The 21,794-nt window shown below is 33.5% G+C and overlaps 1 protein-coding gene across 3 annotated transcripts in view; it reads right to left on the bottom strand.

Annotated features, from left to right (window-relative positions):
- Nucleotides 1-21,794, bottom strand: part of LOC145688508 (uncharacterized) — a 906,862-nt gene that overhangs the window by 9,268 nt on the left and 875,800 nt on the right. For all 3 annotated transcript variants that reach the window (XM_081762852.1, XM_081762851.1, XM_081762850.1), the window contains 2 exons: nucleotides 17,403-17,698; nucleotides 12,028-12,270 (listed from right to left, as the gene is read on the bottom strand). In XM_081762852.1, the coding sequence (XP_081618978.1) occupies nucleotides 12,028-12,270; nucleotides 17,403-17,698 (539 nt within the window). The remainder of the gene's footprint in view (nucleotides 1-12,027; nucleotides 12,271-17,402; nucleotides 17,699-21,794) is intronic.

Below are 21,794 nucleotides of genomic sequence, written 5' to 3' on the forward strand. Positions count from 1 at the left end.
AAAATCACAGACACTAATACACAAGCGTGGAAATGTGCCTCGCCTGTAGAGAGACCACTCAACACTAGAAGACGAACGAAGCAAGTATCAACCAAGAATCTATAACCGCCACCAGGTTATAGAAGTATTTTTTGTGGACGCCCTGTATATTCCGTGAAGACAGTGATTATTATTTTCGATTTGTACTTTATTCTGCAACGCACATAAGTTCTTTCTTTGGTGGGAATTGCTTCTTTCCCACATAATTGGACAAAGAAGTCTTTCATCATTTTTTCATATATATATTTAAAACGTTGCTTTTGCTGAGAACATTTCAGTTAGTGACTAACCATTTCAGTGTTTCTCCCTGACTCATTATATACACAGTATATATTCTATAGTTATTGGGAACTGAATTAAGTGCTTTCTTTAATCGCTTATGGAAACATTATAATAGGTTAGAGAAATACGGGCTGACCAGATGTTCCAGTAGCCAAAGTGGCACCAGCCTCACAATTTTCGTAGCCCGTTATCTGTACTTTCTCACGCCAGTGTTATCGCCGTGTCTAGTGCATTATAGGCAGTTGACTAAAATTAACATAAATTGTTTTCCGTATTCTGTTTGTATGTGCATACAGGTGAGTTAACCGAGTGATTTTTGAAATGAACTGCCAACACTTTTCTGTTGACCATTGCAACCCGTAGCTTGAGCTTGAATGCTCAGGGAGTTTGACTCCAGGTCTGGAAGATGCAACCACGCATCTCGCGTTGAACTTCAAACATAAGTTGTGTTAAGGGGCACAAGCTATTTAGCCGATGAAGGACGATTACTTACGGCTAGCCCCAATCAGTGAAATCCCAGGTCCTCAGACCTTGTGCGTTTAAAACGTTATATACGCGCCCTCCAATATCAGAATTCAACTGTGAAGACCTTCTTTTCGTTTATTTACTCAAGATTTACTTTTACGCTGCAGGACTGTTCAGCGTAACAATTGGGTTCATCGTGGGACGATCCAGACAACTTTTCCCCAGTGCGAATCCCCCAAGTGTGTTAATGGTGTGAGCAAAGTGTTTCTAGTGATACCTGAATTATAATCATATATATATAGAAAGGGCTATATTTCCCGAATAGGGCAAAACGTAATTTCAGCGGCAAAATTTATTAGTGTCCAGTGTTGTATTCATTTCTCTTCGTTATTTTTTTTTCCAAAATAGTGTTCTAATAAATAAGTATAGTGTCAATTAATCCAGTGTGTTTTCGTTGTTTGTATGAGTGATATTTGTGTGCGTTATGGTCCGGATGACCGTCTGATCGTCCGTGAGGTTTTCGAGACGAGACATCCGAACCTCTCGGCGCCTAATGCTCATCTCATTATTGAGACCGACGAGCTTTGTGGGAAACAGTTTGTAACCTTTCTTGGAGAGGTCTTCGTCGTCCTGTCCAGGTAAGTTAAAGTATCAGGAGTATACTTATTGGTAATACCACGAGCCGAGGACAGCGATCAGATCAGAACTACAGGCGGTTACAAATAAATAGCTGCCCGAACATGGACCACGAACTCAGGACGGTTACAGATAAATGGAAGCCCGAACAGTGACATGAACACTCAATCGATTACAAATAAATGACGCCCGAACTACCGACCCGAATCGAGACCGTTGGTGCTCGAATATACATATAAGATTAATATTTTAATATATCATTTCTCTTTCAGCTTAGTACCAGTAATCTGAAAAAAAAAAAAAACTTCTCTTTCAGGTGATTTTAATCATACTGTTTTGTGATAGTATATTTTATCTTAATCATATGTTTTAAGTTTTATCTTTGTCCAAGATGGCACAGGAAGTAGATATGATTACTAAGATGAATTCATTTCTTGAAAAGAATTTTGCTCAATTTAAAGAGAATTTCGCTAGGTTAGAACAGGGAAATAAAGAAACTCGTGCTGAAAATAAGGAAAACCTAGATAGATTAGAACAAAAAGTAGATAGAAATAAAGAGAATATTGAAGATTTAAAAAAGGAAAATAAAGAAAACCTAGCTAGATTAGAAAAAGAACTAAAGAGTGAGTTAGGTCAGAAGTTAGACGCTGTACAAAGGGAATGTCGCGAAAACAACCAAAGATTAGAACAAAGTATTAGGAATGTGGAGGCCGAAAGTAAACGAAGGAACGAAATTCTCGAACAAAAATACGATGGCATCACACTTAAAATTCATGACCAGCTTCACGAAGTCAGTCATAGTACTAAACAGGCAATCGAACTCGCCACACAGACCAGCGTCGAAGTTAGGCAACAGACTGAAGAAACATACCATCGTGTAGAACAAATAGAAACAAAAGTTTGTAAAATTCAGAATCATTTAGGAGGCTTGCACGATTACACACAATCCCTCCAAGGGCAGTTGGAATCAGCCCGAGATGTGTGTCAGGCTAATAAGGAACGCTGCGTTAGTTTACATATAGACACAATCGATAAATTAGATGAGATGCATGACCGTATTGAGGAAATTTCTGAACGCGTAGAAAGGCAAGGTAAAGACATTAAAATGGTATATGAAGAGGCGAAACTGATAGATTACAATATGAAGGTAAAAAATGAATCTAACGCAGAATGTCGCGCCGAAATACGGGCAATAGATAAGAACATAAAAGAAATTAGACGTGATATGGTAGAGCTCGCCCAGAGAGTAGAAAGTACCGAAAATAGAGCGTCAGAATTCGAACCCCGAGTGAAACAGACATTTCCTTGCTAGCTAATAGTGTGTGTAGGAATGTCGTGTGAATAGTATAATTCTCCGAACGGAAGCAGTAATCTTTTTATTTTAGAAGGAACTATATGAACAGATATTCTGATGGTGAACGGTCGTTTTTCCCCTCATATTAATATATATGCGGAAATATGTTTAACTTCTATATTTTCTTGTAATTTCTAATTAACATTTTTTTCGTCTTCTCTAGACCACTGAACGACCGTAGGGAAACTTCTTCGGGTAGGATATTTTATGGGGATAAATATAAATATTTTTTTTTTCAGGGAGGCAATTTTTCCTGGAATTGCAGATCTGTTGCAAAAATGGATGTGGCTAATCCATTGGATATTCCATAGCTAACTGTATTTTCGCCATCAATCGCAAAATATAGTTTTTCATTTCTCTTCTTCCTTTATAGTAACCCGTAACTAACTATGCGTATTCTTAGGTTAGATTTTTTGAGTATATTTTGATGTCTAGTAACATTTCAGTGAATATTTTAATGTTTATGAACAGTAATTCTATTAAGTGGATTTGTATGCTAATGTGTTGTAATGTTTTCTATTTATTTTGAGAAAAGTGTATTTTAGTGCCAGTATGTCCTAGAAACTATTCTAATTCGATATAGATCCCGAATAATAAACTTATTTTTTTAACAGCGTGAAGCCATAACGATTTTTGACAATTATTTTGTTAATTATTTCCTATGCTCGATGACTTTGAATTTTAATATGTTAATAAGACCATTTTGAATATTTGTAGCGAAGATGCCTAAGGAAGCTTGTTATAGCTGTTTTGTAGGGAATTTTATCTTGATGTTTCAGACCAACCAGAGAGTTGTAATGTCGTTGACTATATTCTTGTTTGTATCTCATGTTTTTCTTTTAATAGGTCTCATGTATTTTGTCTTATAGAGACATATCTTTACGATGCTACGAGAGCATTTGTATTTTGTGTGTTTACACATTTTTTCTAGGTGGAAGACGTATGTTATGTTCCAGGGAACATACGCGTATTTTACTGAATATAAATGTTTATATTTCAGTTTTGTGCAGAAACATTTTGTAAGTGCCTATGGTTGCAGGCCTTTCCACGTTTCTAGTTTTTTTGCCTCGCAGATGTCGATGGCATATTGTGTGTGTAAGTACGTGTAGTATTACACATTTTTCCCACCTATGCTTTTGGTCAATTCATGGCATAATGACCATTTATTTTCAGGAATGTTTGGACTAGCGAGTCAACTTCCTTGATTCAGACCTTTGAGAAACTTGGATCAACACCGTATAGTTTTCAACGCTGCATTAATAAGTTCTTTTGCAGATAATACCCATATGTTCTGGTAACCCTACAATGTTTACGTTTTTGGAAGTGAACAACAACCATTATTCTAGGCCTACGCTAATAATAACTTTGTTTCAGAATGAAGCCATTTGTTATATTGAGCATTATTGAATTAAAGTCTCGATTTTCACGACGAGCAGATGGCATTTGATCTTATGGCGTGCCAAATTTTCTTCATACATGTCAACGAAATCACGATCTTTTCTTTGATATGCAGAATCATGCTTATTTCTTGGAATTACTATGAACGTCAATTTTGACACTTAAGTTTATTTCTTTTTATTTTTGAAAAACGATTTTTCGTTCTTTTCTGCCAAACAACACGAGGCACAGTTAAAAAAAAAAAAAAAAAAGGACATACAGGTGAAAATCTTATTTTGTTTATATATTGTCAGTTTATCATGTGTTTACATTTCCATTCATTTTACTTTTTCAACGATTTTCATATTTTTCAAATATATTAGAGTGATATCGAAACTTTAACAATAATTTTAATATTTTAGTACCTTTAACATGTTTTGCTATTTGCTTATTCATTCACATTTTGATATTTTAAATACAGATATCAGTATATTTACTAATTTTTATTGAGATATTTGATAATTCTTCAAGTCGATGTTTTCATAAATAGTTATCGTGTGTGTATATTTATTTCATATTACACAAAATAAAGTGATCGAAACGGAACACTTAAACATTTTACGAAAAGTATTTGTATTAAAAAAAAAAAAGGTAAGAATTTTAATAGCCCTATAAACGCTTTCTGCGAACTTAAAAAAAAAAAAAAAAAAAAAGTTATCATACAGGTGTTGTAACCGTACTTCGTTTCTCACACCAGTGTTAAAAAAAAAAAAAAAAAAAAAAAAATCCCCTTCACCCCTTATCAACTCCCCTCATCAATTCATCGTTGGAGAACCATGGAGGATACTCACACAGGAAGACAGCATGGTTTCAATATGTGAAGAAACGGAAGATAAGGAAACCCAACTGCACCAATTGTTCAAGAGGATCTTATTACTTTATGGAACATTTGGATTGGACATTGCTCATGCAAGAACCTCATCATGTTGTAGTGAGTGGACAAGTTATTTAACTATTTTAAATAGCCCTTTTTCAGGTGAAAAACCATTCATCGTTTATACACGTAAGTCTCACACCATATGACAGTGTTGCCAACTAACTTATTTTAAATTTTCAGGTGAAAAACCTAATTTTATTCATACTTCGTCAGACGGCCAAGGGTTCTCAACCTGTCTACGTGTGCACTTAACAGGTCGTTCCCTTCCGGACACCAATCTATAACCGCCACCAGGTTATAGAAGTATTTTTTGTGGACGCCCTGTATATTCCGTGAAGACAGTGATTATTATTTTCGATTTGTACTTTATTCTGCAACGCACATAAGTTCTTTCTTTGGTGGGAATTGCTTCTTTCCCACATAATTGGACAAAGAAGTCTTTCATCATTTTTTCATATATATATTTAAAACGTTGCTTTTGCTGAGAACATTTCAGTTAGTGACTAACCATTTCAGTGTTTCTCCCTGACTCATTATATACACAGTATATATTCTATAGTTATTGGGAACTGAATTAAGTGCTTTCTTTAATCGCTTATGGAAACATTATAATAGGTTAGAGAAATACGGGCTGACCAGATGTTCCAGTAGCCAAAGTGGCACCAGCCTCACAATTTTCGTAGCCCGTTATCTGTACTTTCTCACGCCAGTGTTATCGCCGTGTCTAGTGCATTATAGGCAGTTGACTAAAATTAACATAAATTGTTTTCCGTATTCTGTTTGTATGTGCATACAGGTGAGTTAACCGAGTGATTTTTGAAATGAACTGCCAACACTTTTCTGTTGACCATTGCAACCCGTAGCTTGAGCTTGAATGCTCAGGGAGTTTGACTCCAGGTCTGGAAGATGCAACCACGCATCTCGCGTTGAACTTCAAACATAAGTTGTGTTAAGGGGCACAAGCTATTTAGCCGATGAAGGACGATTACTTACGGCTAGCCCCAATCAGTGAAATCCCAGGTCCTCAGACCTTGTGCGTTTAAAACGTTATATACGCGCCCTCCAATATCAGAATTCAACTGTGAAGACCTTCTTTTCGTTTATTTACTCAAGATTTACTTTTACGCTGCAGGACTGTTCAGCGTAACAATTGGGTTCATCGTGGGACGATCCAGACAACTTTTCCCCAGTGCGAATCCCCCAAGTGTGTTAATGGTGTGAGCAAAGTGTTTCTAGTGATACCTGAATTATAATCATATATATATAGAAAGGGCTATATTTCCCGAATAGGGCAAAACGTAATTTCAGCGGCAAAATTTATTAGTGTCCAGTGTTGTATTCATTTCTCTTCGTTATTTTTTTTTCCAAAATAGTGTTCTAATAAATAAGTATAGTGTCAATTAATCCAGTGTGTTTTCGTTGTTTGTATGAGTGATATTTGTGTGCGTTATGGTCCGGATGACCGTCTGATCGTCCGTGAGGTTTTCGAGACGAGACATCCGAACCTCTCGGCGCCTAATGCTCATCTCATTATTGAGACCGACGAGCTTTGTGGGAAACAGTTTGTAACCTTTCTTGGAGAGGTCTTCGTCGTCCTGTCCAGGTAAGTTAAAGTATCAGGAGTATACTTATTGGTAATACCACGAGCCGAGGACAGCGATCAGATCAGAACTACAGGCGGTTACAAATAAATAGCTGCCCGAACATGGACCACGAACTCAGGACGGTTACAGATAAATGGAAGCCCGAACAGTGACATGAACACTCAATCGATTACAAATCATTGATCATGCTATTTTTTACTGTCTCCTAGTGCTGTAATTGAGTGGAATTTTTATGATAAGCCATATATTGTGAGAAAGGATCCTATATATTATTCCATAAGAACGCAGAGCTAAGTATTACTCTATAACATGTGATGTTACTTGCTAACGCGTTTTGTTCGCGTCTCGAAACTCGTTGTATAAGTGTCTCACTCGCATATTCAATGTAGGGGCACATCTATAAAGAAAGAAGCTAGCAAATGTAGGTCCATATCTATCTGGATGTTCATAAGTAATAATTTATATTATAAAATTGAAAGTGACTATGTTTGTGATTCTTAATCTCTTGAACCGCCCGACCGATATCGATCAAATTTTCAACGTACATGCGGTTCTGGCCTGGGAGTGCTTTTAGCTATTTACTTTGACGGTACAGCTTAGGGTAGGGGGAGGAGGGGGACGTAGAAAAAAAAATAAAACTTAATAACTCTTGAACCACTCGACCGATCTTGATCAAAATGTAGATGAGATTCGTGACTGGGATGATTTTTGTCATTTCACTTTGACGGAGCAACGTAGGGGAGAGAGTGGAGGGGGAGATATACAAAAATCAATAAATATAAAAATAAAAGTGACTATGTTCGTGAATTAATTACTTTTGAACCACCCGATCGATCTCAATCACATTTTCAACATATATGAAGTTCAAACCTGGGGAGTTTTTAATCATTTCATTTTGAGAGTATATCTTAGTGGAGGGGAAGGGGAAATATATGAAAATGAATAAAACTTAATAACTCTTGAACCACACGACCGATCTCGATCAAACGTTCAACATAGGTAAGGTTCGGGCCTGGAATGTTTCCTTCATTTCACTTTTACAGTGCAACGAAGGGGAGGGGGAGGGGAGAGATATATGTCAAAAAAGTAAAAATAAAAGTGACTGTCTTTGTGACTTCATCTCGTTTAAACTATCCGACCGATCTTAACCAAATTTTCAACATAGATGAGGTTCAGATACGAGGTAGATTTTGTCATATCACTTTAACTGTAGACATTAGGAGAGGGCGAGGGGAGGTGATAAATTTATAAAAATAAATAAAAATGAATAACTCTTGAACCGCCCAACCGATCTCGATCAAACTTTTAACATAGATAAGATTCAAGCTTGGGGTGTTTTCTTCATTTCACTTTTACTGTGTAACCTAGGGTTAGGGGAAGGGGGGAGATATATGTAAAAAGAATAAAAATAAAAATGACTGCATTTGTGACTTCATCACGCTTTAACCACAGGACCGATCTTAATCAAATTGTCAATAAGGATGAAGTTCGGACTTGGGTTGGTTATTATCATATCACTTTGACGATAGACCTTATGGAGGGGGAAAGAAGGGAACAGATATATAAAAATAAATATCAGGGTGATAAATTTATAAAAATAAATAAAAATGAATAACTCTTGAACCACCCAACCGATCTCGATCAAATTTTCAACGTAGATGACCTTCGGGCTTGGGATAATATTTATCATTTAACTTTGACGGTGCAACGTAGGGGAGGGGGACGGGGAGATATATGTAAAAAAAAAATGACTGTCTATGTGACTTTACTCTTGAGCCACCTGAGCGATCTCGATCAAATTTTCAACATAGATGAGGTTCGGGCCTGGGATGATACTAATCTATTCACTTTTACGATAGAATTTAGGGGAGGAAGTAGGAAAGGGAAATATATAAAAATAAGTAAAATTTAATAACTCTTGAACCACCGGACCGATCTCGATCTAATTTTCAACGTAGATGAAGTTCGAACATGAGATGAGTTTTGTCATATCACTTTGACGATGTAGCTTAAAGGAGGGGAAAGAGATTTACAAATGATCGAAAATGACCGATATTAGTGTCGAGTCTATCGTTTTTGAGGTCGCTGAGATGAACAGTGACACTTCTGATGCCGTGGCTCACAGCATGGGGAGGAGAGGGGATATATAAAAATCATCGAAAATGACCAATATCAAGGAGCACTTTAGTAATAGTAAAAAGTGACTGACTAACGAAACATATCACTATTTTTTCTTAATTTAACCCAACGAAGCGGGTAATTGATGTTAGTAACATATAAAATTAATAATGTAGAGTGCAATTTTTATTCTATAGAAAATTTATAATATTAAAGATTCATTATTATTATTATTATTATTATTATTATTATTATTATTATTATTATTATTATTATTATTATTATTATTATTATTATTATTATTATTGTTATTATTATTATTTCTATATGCTTTAATAACAACAACAATAATAATAATAATAATAATAATAATAATAATAATAATAATAATAATAATAATAATAATAATAATAATAATAATAATAATAATAATAATAATAATGATGTTGGAAAAGATCTTATAGGAAAATGTAAATAATTTTTCAATGGTTTGACACATATTCGCCCTGCTAATATTTTTTTCACGTAAATATCTTAACTATATGTGTGAATATAATGTTATTTGCATGCGCATGCTAGTGTAAGAAAGATCTTATGGGACGCTATTGGCATCCAATCATCATCATAGGTATTCTGCCCTTATTGACAGGTCACTTGCAGCAGCTGAGAAGCTTCCATGCTCCACGGTCTTCCGCTAACCAATTTGTTTTTACGGATGATCTTTCTGTTCTTATATCGTCCATTAATTGTAACCTCCTTCGCCCTCGCCCTCTCTCTTTCCTACCATCCATAGCCTCTAGCACGTCCTTCATGATAAATTTTTACTCAGGCAATGTCCCAACCAGTTTCTCTCCCTCTTCTCAATAATATCTAAAAGTGTTCTTTTATCCCCCACCATTTCTAACACCCTCTCATTCGTCTTCCGCTCGACCCAGCTAATTCTTTCCATTCTTCTCCACACCCACATTTCGAAGGCTTCCAGTCGATTTTCATCACCTTTACGTAATGTCCACGTTTCCGCCCCATACAGTACAACACTCCACACGAAGCATTTTATAAGTCATGTTCTCAACTCTTTATTCAAGGTCCAACAAAACAGACTTTTCTTCCTCCTAAAGGCTTCTTTCGCCATTCCTATCCTTGCTTTTATTTCATGTTCGCACTTCATGTCATTACTAATAATACTACCCACATATCGAAAACTATTCACTTGTTCTATTTTCTCCTCTCCCACTTTTGTATTTGACACAGACCGCTTCGTTCCAATCACCATGGCTTTTGTCTTTTTAACATTTATTTTATCCCATATTCTTCAAAGCTCTTCTTTCAGTTTTCTAACATCCTATTGATTTTCTTTTCAGATTCTGCAACAAATGCCATATCGTCTGCAAATCTTATACATCTAACCATTCTACCTCCTAATGAAATGCCGTCTTCATCATGTACGCTCTTTTTCACTATCTCTTCTAAATAGCTATTAAATAATGTTGTCGAGAGACAGTATCCTTGTCGAACTGCTCTTTCAATTGCAATTTCCTCTGTCAGTTCCTTCCCTATACTAAAACTTGCTTGTTCTTTCATATCTAAGTTTATTATGAGTCTTCGATCTTTCCATTCCAACCCAATCTTCTTTAGAACTCCCAACAGCAATTCCCAATACACACGGTCAAAAGTCTTTTCTAGATCATTAAATACAACACACATCTCTTTCTCTTTTTCTATAAACCTTTTACCGATCACCCTTAATAATCCAATTGCATCTCTTATGCCCTTACCTCTCCTGAACCCAAATTGTTCCTTCTCAACTTTTTCGTTTGTTCTTCCATACAACCGTTTGTTCAGTATTCGGAGCAGAATTTTAGCTGCAAGAAATATCAGAGTAATTCCATAATCTCTTTGGGTTCGATTTCTTAGCCATCGGTTAGGCATCCAAGGTAAGAAGTAAATTATATGCGTGTCAAGTTCAATGACCTGTTGGAGTATTGATATTTTTGTCTTCAATCATTTTGCTGGGCTTCAACAGACGAATGTTGGCCAGCGGACTTTGAGTTCCTATGCTTTCAATAAATTTATAAATTTGCGATCTGGTTGAATGAGACATTGTCGGAGAACGAACCGAGGCCTCCCAAAACTAAGTATATGTAGGAGTGAGGCTATGAGACAACGCTTAAATATCCAATTCGGGTTCACCTATGAGACCATTTGTATTCAATCATATTCAGAACAGTGACAGTCAAGTTCTAGATATGAAACTATGCGTTCCGGAACTCTGCTCGAAACAGAAGCAAGGATTCCAACCCCTGTATCTTCATAGGTTCAAAAACCATGAAGCACTTAAGAATTAGTTAAAATTAATTTTAAGACAGACTGTATAAGTCAATACCTCTAGCGGCAACAACAATTCTTAGTATTACATAGAATAACTACTTTATAGGGACTTATAGACTTAAACTATTACAATGTATATTATTAATTAAAAAAAATCAAAAAAATGTGTCAGAATGTCGCGGATGTTCAATAAAGTGTGTCGTCAGTCAACAAAAGTTGGGAACCACTGATCTAGAAAATAGCACAAATATATAAATTTACATATAATGTCAAATGCACTAAGCACATACAAATTTACTTCTTCCATATTGCGCAGAAATCATTGATAGAGGTGAGAACATTTAGCTTCTGAATAATTTTTAGATATTTCGATATACTTATTTATCTCCATAACTAACATTACCTTTTTTACTGGTAATATATTATTTATTTATTTTGGTACTTGAATGTTTCGCAGTTGAGGTTCTGGTTCACCAATTGGAAAAAGAGGCTAGTTTAATTTCTCTTTATATAGGTTTTATCATTACTGTTTAAGACCTAAATTTATTTGTAATTTCCTCGATGATAAGCGTAAGTATAATGTAAAATGATTTTCAGCTGAGCGCGTTCATGTCAGAATTTTAAATTTGACAGTGTGCTTAGCTCAAGTTTTCTAGGGTGGCTCTGAGTTGAGCTAAGCTCATTTCAATTGGAGATTTTTGTCTGTAATATTATCCAAAGTGAGATGTACTATAGTTTGGAAATATATGTAATCTACATATACCTGTCAGTTTAGAAATGACCAATGATCGATTTAAAATAGCAAAAAAGAAGTAAAAAAAATGAATTTAAAAATTCATTAGATTTCTTAAAATAAATTTTAAAAAGGATAGTAATGCAAAAAATACCTTAACTTGATCTGAGGGAGCTTGAAACGTGTGGACGGCCACAATCTGCTGGAACCTGTTGAGACTGATTAGTACAAAGGCGAAATCCAGTCGACATGTGGCACTTTCCTGAGGACTGACATCGTGGAGAAAGAAACGATCTAGGGAAAGAGGTTGCTTGTAGACTATGTATCTCATTGAAGACTCCCCTGTGCTGGAACCACGGCTGCACGAACTGGGCCAGTTCTCTGTTAATGATGATTTCTGTCAAGAAAAGATAAAATAAGATTAGGATTTGACTTGAGACAAGACATATACTTGAATATCAAACTTTTACTAATTTGGTATAATATTTAGTTTTATAGTTGTACAGAATCCGGAATTATCATTAGTGCTTATACTGATTTTGATATATAGTTAAAATCTCACCTAAAATTGACCTAATAATAATAATAATAATAATAATAATAATAATAATAATAATAATAATAATAATAATAATAATAATAATAATAATAATAATTATTATTATTATTATTATTATTATTATTATTATTATTATTATTATTATTATTATTATTATTATATTGCCCCGTGATCGCTCATTTCTTTAAGGTCTTCCTTTCTTTTCTGGCCAATTTCCATCTATGAGTGACTGTCCCTGCCTCCTCGTGGTTGGGCTGGTAACACTGTGGGCAGTAAGTTGGCCTTTCAACCTTTATGGTGGGAAGTGTGTCGCAGAAGGGCTCCCAGTGGCTGAAAGGGAACTACTCTCTTTTCTCTATATACATCTCACTTTGTAGGCTGAGTCGTGTGGTCTTTTCTTTTTTAGATCCTAATGCAGGTCGAGAAGCGAATTTTTGTGAATATTGTGTAACTTTGTGTAATGTTGTTCATTTTAATTTATTTTAGTTCTCACATTAGGGCCAGTAATGTGTAGAATTGTCTTGTATATATGCATGTGAATATATAACCTACTCAATAGACAATATATTATGGCACCTACTGGCGAGAATTGTCCTTTTTGTAGTCAGCCCATTTATGGTAGACAAAAGTCCATCAAATGTAATACTTGCTTAATAAAGTGTCATTTTGCATGCGTTGAATCATATTCGAAAATGGACAGTAGTTCCGTTCAGTTATCTGAATTTTTATGTAATAATTGTGTACAGGGTGACAGGGTTTCTGAAATATCTCATTAAAATGCTAACTTTGGAGATTTTGAAAAGTCAAATTTTGAAGATTCTTTGGAGAAAATTTTTGAAAATAAACTGAATGATCTGAAGAGAGTATTACTAAGGGAATTTGAAAGTTTGAAAGAGAAAATAGTGCAATTAAGGTCTCAATATGAAAAACTTAATGAATTACTTGTGAATAAATCCTGTAATTGTTTGAGGAATGTATCAGTAGAACCTTCTCGTAAAAATCCTAAGGTTTTTGATATAAGTGATCCTGATCATTTCCCAGAATTAACTAGAAATGAGAATATACAATTTGTAGACTCTAATCAGGAAGAAGTTGAGTTTGATGCGAACACAGATCAATGGGTTCAAGTTATTTTACGTAATAAAAGGAGATTAGAGAACAAAAGATCAAGAGAGACAGATAATAGAGGGAATTTTAGCACCGGCTTACATAAAAATCAACGTAAGTTGACTTCTGGTAGTGGTTCTGATAAAATTGATTTGGTTGCTAAAAGTAGAAAAAGGGCATTATTTGTCACTAGATTTGATCCATCAGTAAAAGAAAGTGATGTTGAGTCTATTGTGAGTGATAGAAATGTAACCTATGTCAAATGTACTAGATTATAAACTAAATACGATACTTATGCCTCTTTTCATGTTGAAGTGTTTGAATCTGACTTTGGGATTATTAATGATCCTATGATTTGGCCCAGTGGCATATTAATCGGTCCGTTTTATGGTAAACTTTTAACAACTAATTCTGAAAATCAAATAAATAATGTTAATAACAATAACTAGTTCAATATGGAAGTCCATATTTTGTATCAAAATGTTCGAGGACTTAGAACAAAAAGTAATATATTTTTTTATTCTGTTGCCGACTGCTCTTTTGATATTATTGCTGTAACTGAGTCATGGTTTAATCGTAAACAACATACTGATGATTATTTTCCTGAAACTTATAAATGTTTTCGCTCCGATAGGAATTATATTACTGATCAGTGTAACAGAGGTGGTGGTGTTTTGCTAGCAGTTAAAGCAAATATAAATTATCAAAGGAGATTTGACTTGGAATCTGAAATTAAGTGTGTTTGGATTGAGATTGATACGTCTAATGGGAAAAAATTATTAGTTGCATGCTGTTATTTTCATCCAACTTATTCAGTTACAATTTTTACGAATTATCTTAATTATATTGTTTCCAAAGTGAACTTTTTGAACTATGAAGTAGTGATTATTGGTGATTTTAATATATCCAAAGTTGACTGGACGAATAGAAATCTTTCAAATGATATAAACTATTATTCTAAAACTAAGGCTAAAATTCTGTTTAATTTTTTAGATGATATGAATTTGAACGTTGTTTCAGGAACGTCTGGTCTTGATTTAATTTTGTACAACACTTATGTTCAATCTAATAATTCTGTAGTATCTTTGGTTCCGCCTGATCAGTATCACGATTCGATTGAGATTACTGTTAGATTATTATCTCTATTACAGGAGATACCAGTGATAGCTTTTTGTTGTATCAAAAGGGTGATTATTTTTCTAAAAATCCAAGGGTTTCCTTGGGCCAATATTTTGTTGAATCCAGATATTGATATTGCTACTCAAAATATTAATGATGTTATATTGAATGCAATTAGGAATAATGTTCCTTTAGTAACCAAATCAATTTCTAAATATCCGAGATGGTATTGTCGTAATTTAATTTACTTGCTTAAAAAAAAATAATGCTCATAAGAAGTATAAAATAACCCAATCTCTTCAAGATTATAACGTATTCTATAAATTTCGTTCTGAGTTTAAGAAGCAACTCACTATTGATAAAACTAAATATTATAATAAAATTGAGAATAGTTTAAAAAATAATCCTAAAAGATTTTGGGACTATACGAATAATAAAATAAATGCTAAAGATGGACATAAGGCAATATTAGTTGACGACGAATTTCTCTCTGATCCTCAACTGATATCTGAAGCTATGGCCAAACAATTTGTAGCTGTTTATCATAAAGATTATATTAATGTGAATGATGATAATGTTACTTTTATGGCCAGTCAATTCTGTAGTGATCAAATATTCTTTTCTACTAAACAGGTAATTGATGTTATTAATCTTTAAATGTTAAAACTTCTGTAGGTCTTGATCTAATTCCGATTTTTATAATTAAAGGTATATAATTGCACCAATTTTGACATCATTTTTTAATTGGAGTTTAGCATCTCATTTCTATCCTAATGTATGGAAAACTGTTCTTGTAACTCCAATTCCGAAAACTGATGGAAGGTTCGTAACTTATAGATCTATTTAATTATAGACCTATTTCTATTCTTGATGTAATACCTAAAATTTTTCATCAGCTTATTTACAATTATCTCTATAGTTCCGTTGAACACACTATTATATCCGAACAGTATGGTTTTCTGAAGGCTAAATCAACTGAACTAAATTTGAATAAATTTTTACATTGGTTTCTCCTGTTGTGCATAATCGTGGTCAAGTGGATACTATCTATTTTGACTTTGCTAAAGCCTTTGATAAAATATCCCATCATATGCTTCTTAAGAAACTTCATTCCTTTGAAATTCCTAAATCTTTGATACATTGGTTCGCTTCCTACTTGTTTGATCGTAAATTTGTAGTTAGATATATGGGTTGTAAGTCATCTGTGTACAAGATTTCTTCGGGTGTTCCTCAAGGATCCAACTTGGGTCCATTATTATTTTTAATATATGTGAATGATATTAGTAATTATTTGAAATGTCCTTTTTTATTGTACGCGGATGATCTGAAGATATTTTCAGAAATAGTAAGTAATCAGGATCACCTTAAATTACAAGCCGATATTAACTCAGTTTATCAATGGTCCGTACAAAATTTACTTCCCTTGAACATGAACAAAATAAAAATTATATCGTTCTCTAGGAAAACGAATATATCATATTTTTCATACTCAATTAATCAGCATACAATTCAACCTGTTTCGATCAACAAAGACTTGGGTGTTATGATGGATTCTAAGTTACTATTTGATCATCATGTTTCTACCATGGTTTCCAAGGCTAGAAGGAATCTGGGACTCATCAAATGGGTTGCTAGAGATTTTAAAGACATTGCAACATGTAAAATTTTATATTGTGCATATGTTCGATCCCATTTGGAATTTAATAGTTTAATCTGGAACCGCAATCTTACTAGTATCACTCAAGCTCTGGAGTCAGTCCAGATTTTTTTCTTGGCTTGGTTAAAATATAAATTTAAATTATGCGATATGACTAATAGGGAGATTCTTGCTAAACTGGATTTACTAGTTCTTGAAGTTCGGCGAAATTTAAGGCAAATCAAATTTATTCATGATATAATACATGCTAGAGTGAATTTAATTGAATATTTATATATCAAAGTTCCCCTGTATAAGTCTAGGGTTTACCGTTCCATATTATGTAATAATCAATTGGTTGGTTCTCCACTATTTACTAGTGTTGACAATATAAATAAAAAATCTCTTAAAATTGATTTGTTTGATCCGAATTTTACAATACTTAAAAAACAATACTTGGAGTGTTTTATTTAATAAATATACAAAATTCACCATGGTTTGGTATATTGTCTATTGAATTTTCATTGTTTTTCTTTTACCTACATTGTTTATATTTGTCCATGTGTATTATTATAAATCCTTTTCTAATTTTTTTTATTTTTATTATGTTCAATATATTTAAATTCTTAATAATACATCCTGTTTACTTTAATAGTTATTGAATCGGGGTTATGTTGTAATTTTATTTTATAATTTAGTTTGTATCAAACTTATGTGTAAAATTTTTATTTACTTTTTTTTTGTATTTGGTCGTGATGACTTGATGTATTTTTAATTTCTTCTGTTTTGTTTGTATTTTTCTCGCAATATTTTATTGTACATGATTGTATATATGACCATTTTGGCCTCGGCTGTGGTCTTTATCATCTACAATAAATAAATAAATAAATAAATAATTTTAACTTTCGAGCGACGACAGGAGAAAATGAAGTATGATGATCTTAAATATTATAACCCGTAAAAGACAGTTTCAAATTATACTGAATATCAACAAGCAGTGTAAAAATGCAGAATTTTAATGGCGTTGTTACAAATATTAAAAGACAATATATATATATATATATATATATATATATATATATATATAGAAACAACATTAAACATTTACCTTTTTGTGTAATCCTTTTTTCCTTCGAGTGATGAGAAGCATGTCATCAAAAAGAACAACAAACATTTCAAGCGGCTTCCCTGTATCCCAGAGTTGCAACGGGCCTTCAATTATTATTTGGCGACGAGGGCTTACAATCAGTCTCTCACAAGGTTGTCGAGCTAAGGCTGGTTTTAGGAACTCAGGGATGTATGTTTTAGGATCTAATTCATACACAGAAGGCCATACAATGTTTCTTTGGATTTCCAGTAACCTTTCAAAGTTTTTCAGCCATTTCATTTTGTCATCCAGTTCTCCTGTTACATTCAGGAAAAAAATAAGTAATTATTAAATAAAACAAAACATTAATATTCTCATAACAGTTCATTTACTCTTGTATTGGCGCAGTTATAAAAGTTTCTTAATTTCAATTTTTATTTTGCCAAACTTTAACTATGAAGTCAATGTCGAACTTCATTTTTTAAATTGGAAAAGTTCTTATTTATAAAAAAAATATTGAAAGAAAATACTTGAACTTAAGAAAACTTTTTTAAGTTATATATTCCGTACTTTATTGGTAAGATATTATTTATTTAAAGTTTCTAAACACTAATTGTATAAATGAGAAAATCTGTTTGAAAGCTTCAGAAAACTGGACTTTCTTAAAAAAACAAAAAGCAAAGATGTGTCACTTGGAAATAGTGACATCCATTATAACAGCATTTTTTCTTCATTTTGCAGAAACAAACATTATAAATTGTAAATTTCATTGGTTGTTGAATCATATTAAATAGTATTTCTGAGTTCAAATATTCTCATCGATAAGCAGAAGATGCACTGCTGTTGATGTTTAGAAACTTGAATAGGAACACCTAAAAGTTTACAAGAATCCAGCCGGCGTTTGCATTTAGTTTCTAACAGTACGATCCACATTTATTTTTCACGATCAGTTTCCAATAGCACAAACAATTTTCTTCATGGTGATTACAGGAATTATAATGCCGAAAATAGGATTCATTTTTATTACGTATCTTCTATCTTGTGTTATCAATGTTTCTTACTCAATCTGCATTTTATTTTATAATTCTGAAGATAACTAGTCACTTATAACTGTAAAAAACAGTGAACAACAGTGAACAACAGTGAACCACAGTAGACACTGAAAAGTGAATTACCATTAATTTGTGTCTATTTCTAGTGTCAAGAACAGTTTTACTCAGCATTTTTTAAAATCTTTTTTGTCCATTTTTACCTATCCATATTTTCTTTCCTATGTTTTGAATCCTTTTCGAAGTGTGCCTAGGCTGAAGATGAAGACCATGATCTTCGAAAGTACTTCCTAGTGATGTGGTTTGTTTCTTGCAGTGAGTATTAGACTTTCATCTACATTTTTACTACTAGTCACTGTTTCAGACCATGTTATCATCACGAGCAATTTTACAGGTAATTTAACAATTCATTTGATATAATTAGTGCAACTTCTAGATGTATTCCTGCCAATGAGTTCAGTGTTACATATTTGCAATTGTTCACATTTTTCTATCATTCTCTTTTGTGGACATTCTAGTCTTGATATTATCAATAATTTCCTGTTCTTGTAGTTATTTTGAAGCAAATTTGTAATATACAAAGCACAAATAATCTAGGTTGCTATGATATATTAATGTTTGTATGCTGTGAAATAAAATATATATATATATATATATATATATATATATATATATATATATATATATATATATATATATCGAAACGCAGTGAACATTTGTTTTGAAAAGTATTTGTTAAAATTAATTTTCAGTCTTTATATATAGGTACTGGTCCTGAGGTAATTAAGTTTTCCTCTTCTTCTTTTTTAGTTTTTAAGTTGATAATTTAATAATTTGCTGTTAGTTCAATTTTCGTTTCAATTTGTTATATATCTTCACGATGACAATTACGTTTGCTGTAAGACCTAGTCTGAAATGAATAACGTTGAATCTAGGTTCAATGTAACGAATATTATATTATAGATAAAACTCAATTTTCATGAATAACATTATACATTATACTTGAAACTGTATGCAACTTTTCTTCTTCTTCTTCTTCTTCTTCCTTTTTCAGTGGAATTTTGACAAAACTAGGTTCACGCAACACTTTCGCAAAGAATTCTCTACAAAAGGAACACCGATATTCATAATGTATATAACTATTTGTTACTAGATTAGTTTATATTACTCAATGAGTTACAAAAAATAATTGTCTATTTCACTATTTATTATTTAATAATGCATACAATAGGATTTTCCAAGTAAACGTGATAATTTATTATTGTTATTATTCATTTACTGGAAACAGTAAGTCTCCTCTTACGTAATGCAAACAAATTTTAGATCAGTAGGAAAACTGTTATTAACAATTTTATCTTTAGCCATGCAAATTAATAAAATCAATTTTTTACTTTGGTAACATAGTTACAAAGAATATCTACAGTAGGAAATTAATGTGAAAATGGTAAAATAATTAAAAAATTGTAGTGTAATATGCAAAATGAAAAACTGAGATAAAACGAAACAAATGTTAAATGTGTCTACAATCTAGGAACAAAAAATACTGAACTATCATCTGAAAGAATAGTGTTGTTGTAAATACAATCGACAAGATTTTCAATGTTTCACAGTTAAATATGACTAAACATTTTAAACTCAACTGCTATTTAATACTTGCTTAAAATCAAATCTATTATATGTTAATATTTATCAAATTTGATCAGATTATTATATTTTCATTTTTATTTTTCACTGAAAATTTAAATCCATTTCTCATCTTACAGAGCGCTTTCCAATCTGATCCTAAAATTTGGAATGCGAAGAATGAGAAGAGATTTCTTACAGATTCTTGAAAGAAATATGAGAAATCAAAATAAATCTTAAGCAAATAGGGAAGAAAAAAAAACACATTAAGAAAGAGAATTAAAAAAAAAAATAATAGAGATAAATTTAACATAATAAATATCAAATGAATTAAAAATCTGAAATTAAAACTTGTTATACATACGAGTGACGTTCAATTTATAACCGGAATTTATTTTTTCTAGATGTTGTTGTGCGCAGCTTGGCGTCCCTGTCCCATCCTGTGATAGGGTAGTCCTGACACTTTTCTGCGACAACGGGCGGTTGAGAAGATGGAGTCTCAGAGAGCGACAATGGACGATAACAACAAGTCTGGCAGTAAGGAATTAGTGGTCCCAGTAGAGCAGCGTTGCATCATCATATTCCTCCTGAAGGAAAGCATCATCCGCTGAAATCTTCAGAAAATTAAGTGCGAAATATTTCGAAGAAAATCTCTCTCAGCCGCATGTGTACGACTGGTGTTCAAAACTCAAGGCAGGAAGAGAATACGTTCTCAACGTGGCCAGTACTCCACGACGAGCTACTGCAGTCAACGAAACCAACATTCGTTGCGTGGAGCAGTTCATTCCGAGTAATCGAACCCTCGGTGTGAGAGATTTGATTCAGAAAACAAACACCAGCGTAGGAAGTGTAAAAACGATCATCCACGAGCATCTGCACTTCGAGAACACAGACAGATGGGTCCAAAAGTGCTAACTTTCGAAGAGACGCAGTGTACGGAAAACGTCTCGTCTCTGCATTTTCAGAGATTTCAGAAGGAAGGCGAGAGCTTCCTAGCAAAGGTAATCAATTGCGATGAGAACTGGGTGCATCATTATATTGTGGAGTCAAAGTGCTCCACCATAGTGTGGAGGCATCTATCTCCTCCATAGATTGGAGGTTCGGACTCGCCGCAACCGAAAATATTCAAGGCACAAGCGTCCGCTGGCAAAGTGATACTGACGGTATTCTAGGACAAAGACAGGGTTAAATGCACTGATTTTATGGCAAACGCGGCTACAATCAATGCAGCGTAGTACAGCAGCCTACCCGGACCAAAGTCAAAGAGGTTTTAAGGAAAGAACGAACACAGACGGTGAAGGATGGCACGACCATCCTACATGAAAACGCGCGTCCTCCTGCGGCCACGACAACGGTCACAGCTATCACCAAACTTGGTTTGGAGATCCTAGACCATTCCCAGTAAAGTCCTGACCTGTTGCCTTGCGACTTCCATCTTTTTGGTCAGTGTGGGAAAAACTCCACACTGACGACGAAATCAAAACGTGTGCTGAAATGACTGAAAAATCGTGCCAAAGAATTCTATACCGCAGGACCCCCACATGGATGGGATAAGTGTGTGAATGGGGAGTACCTTGGAAAAGAACAGTAATTGATTCACATGTTCTCTTTCTATGTAACAGAGAAAAAAAAAAAACTCCAGTTATAGCTTGAACTTACCTCGTATATACAAATTTGATATATGGTTAATCGTGAGTCGAAAGGATGCTATAGAACGATCAGAATGTGTCGTCAAGAATTA

Source organism: Thermobia domestica, chromosome 6, assembly GCF_964235325.1.
Source record: "Thermobia domestica chromosome 6, izTheDome1.hap1.1, whole genome shotgun sequence".
Taxonomy (NCBI): Eukaryota; Metazoa; Arthropoda; class Insecta; order Zygentoma; family Lepismatidae; genus Thermobia; species Thermobia domestica.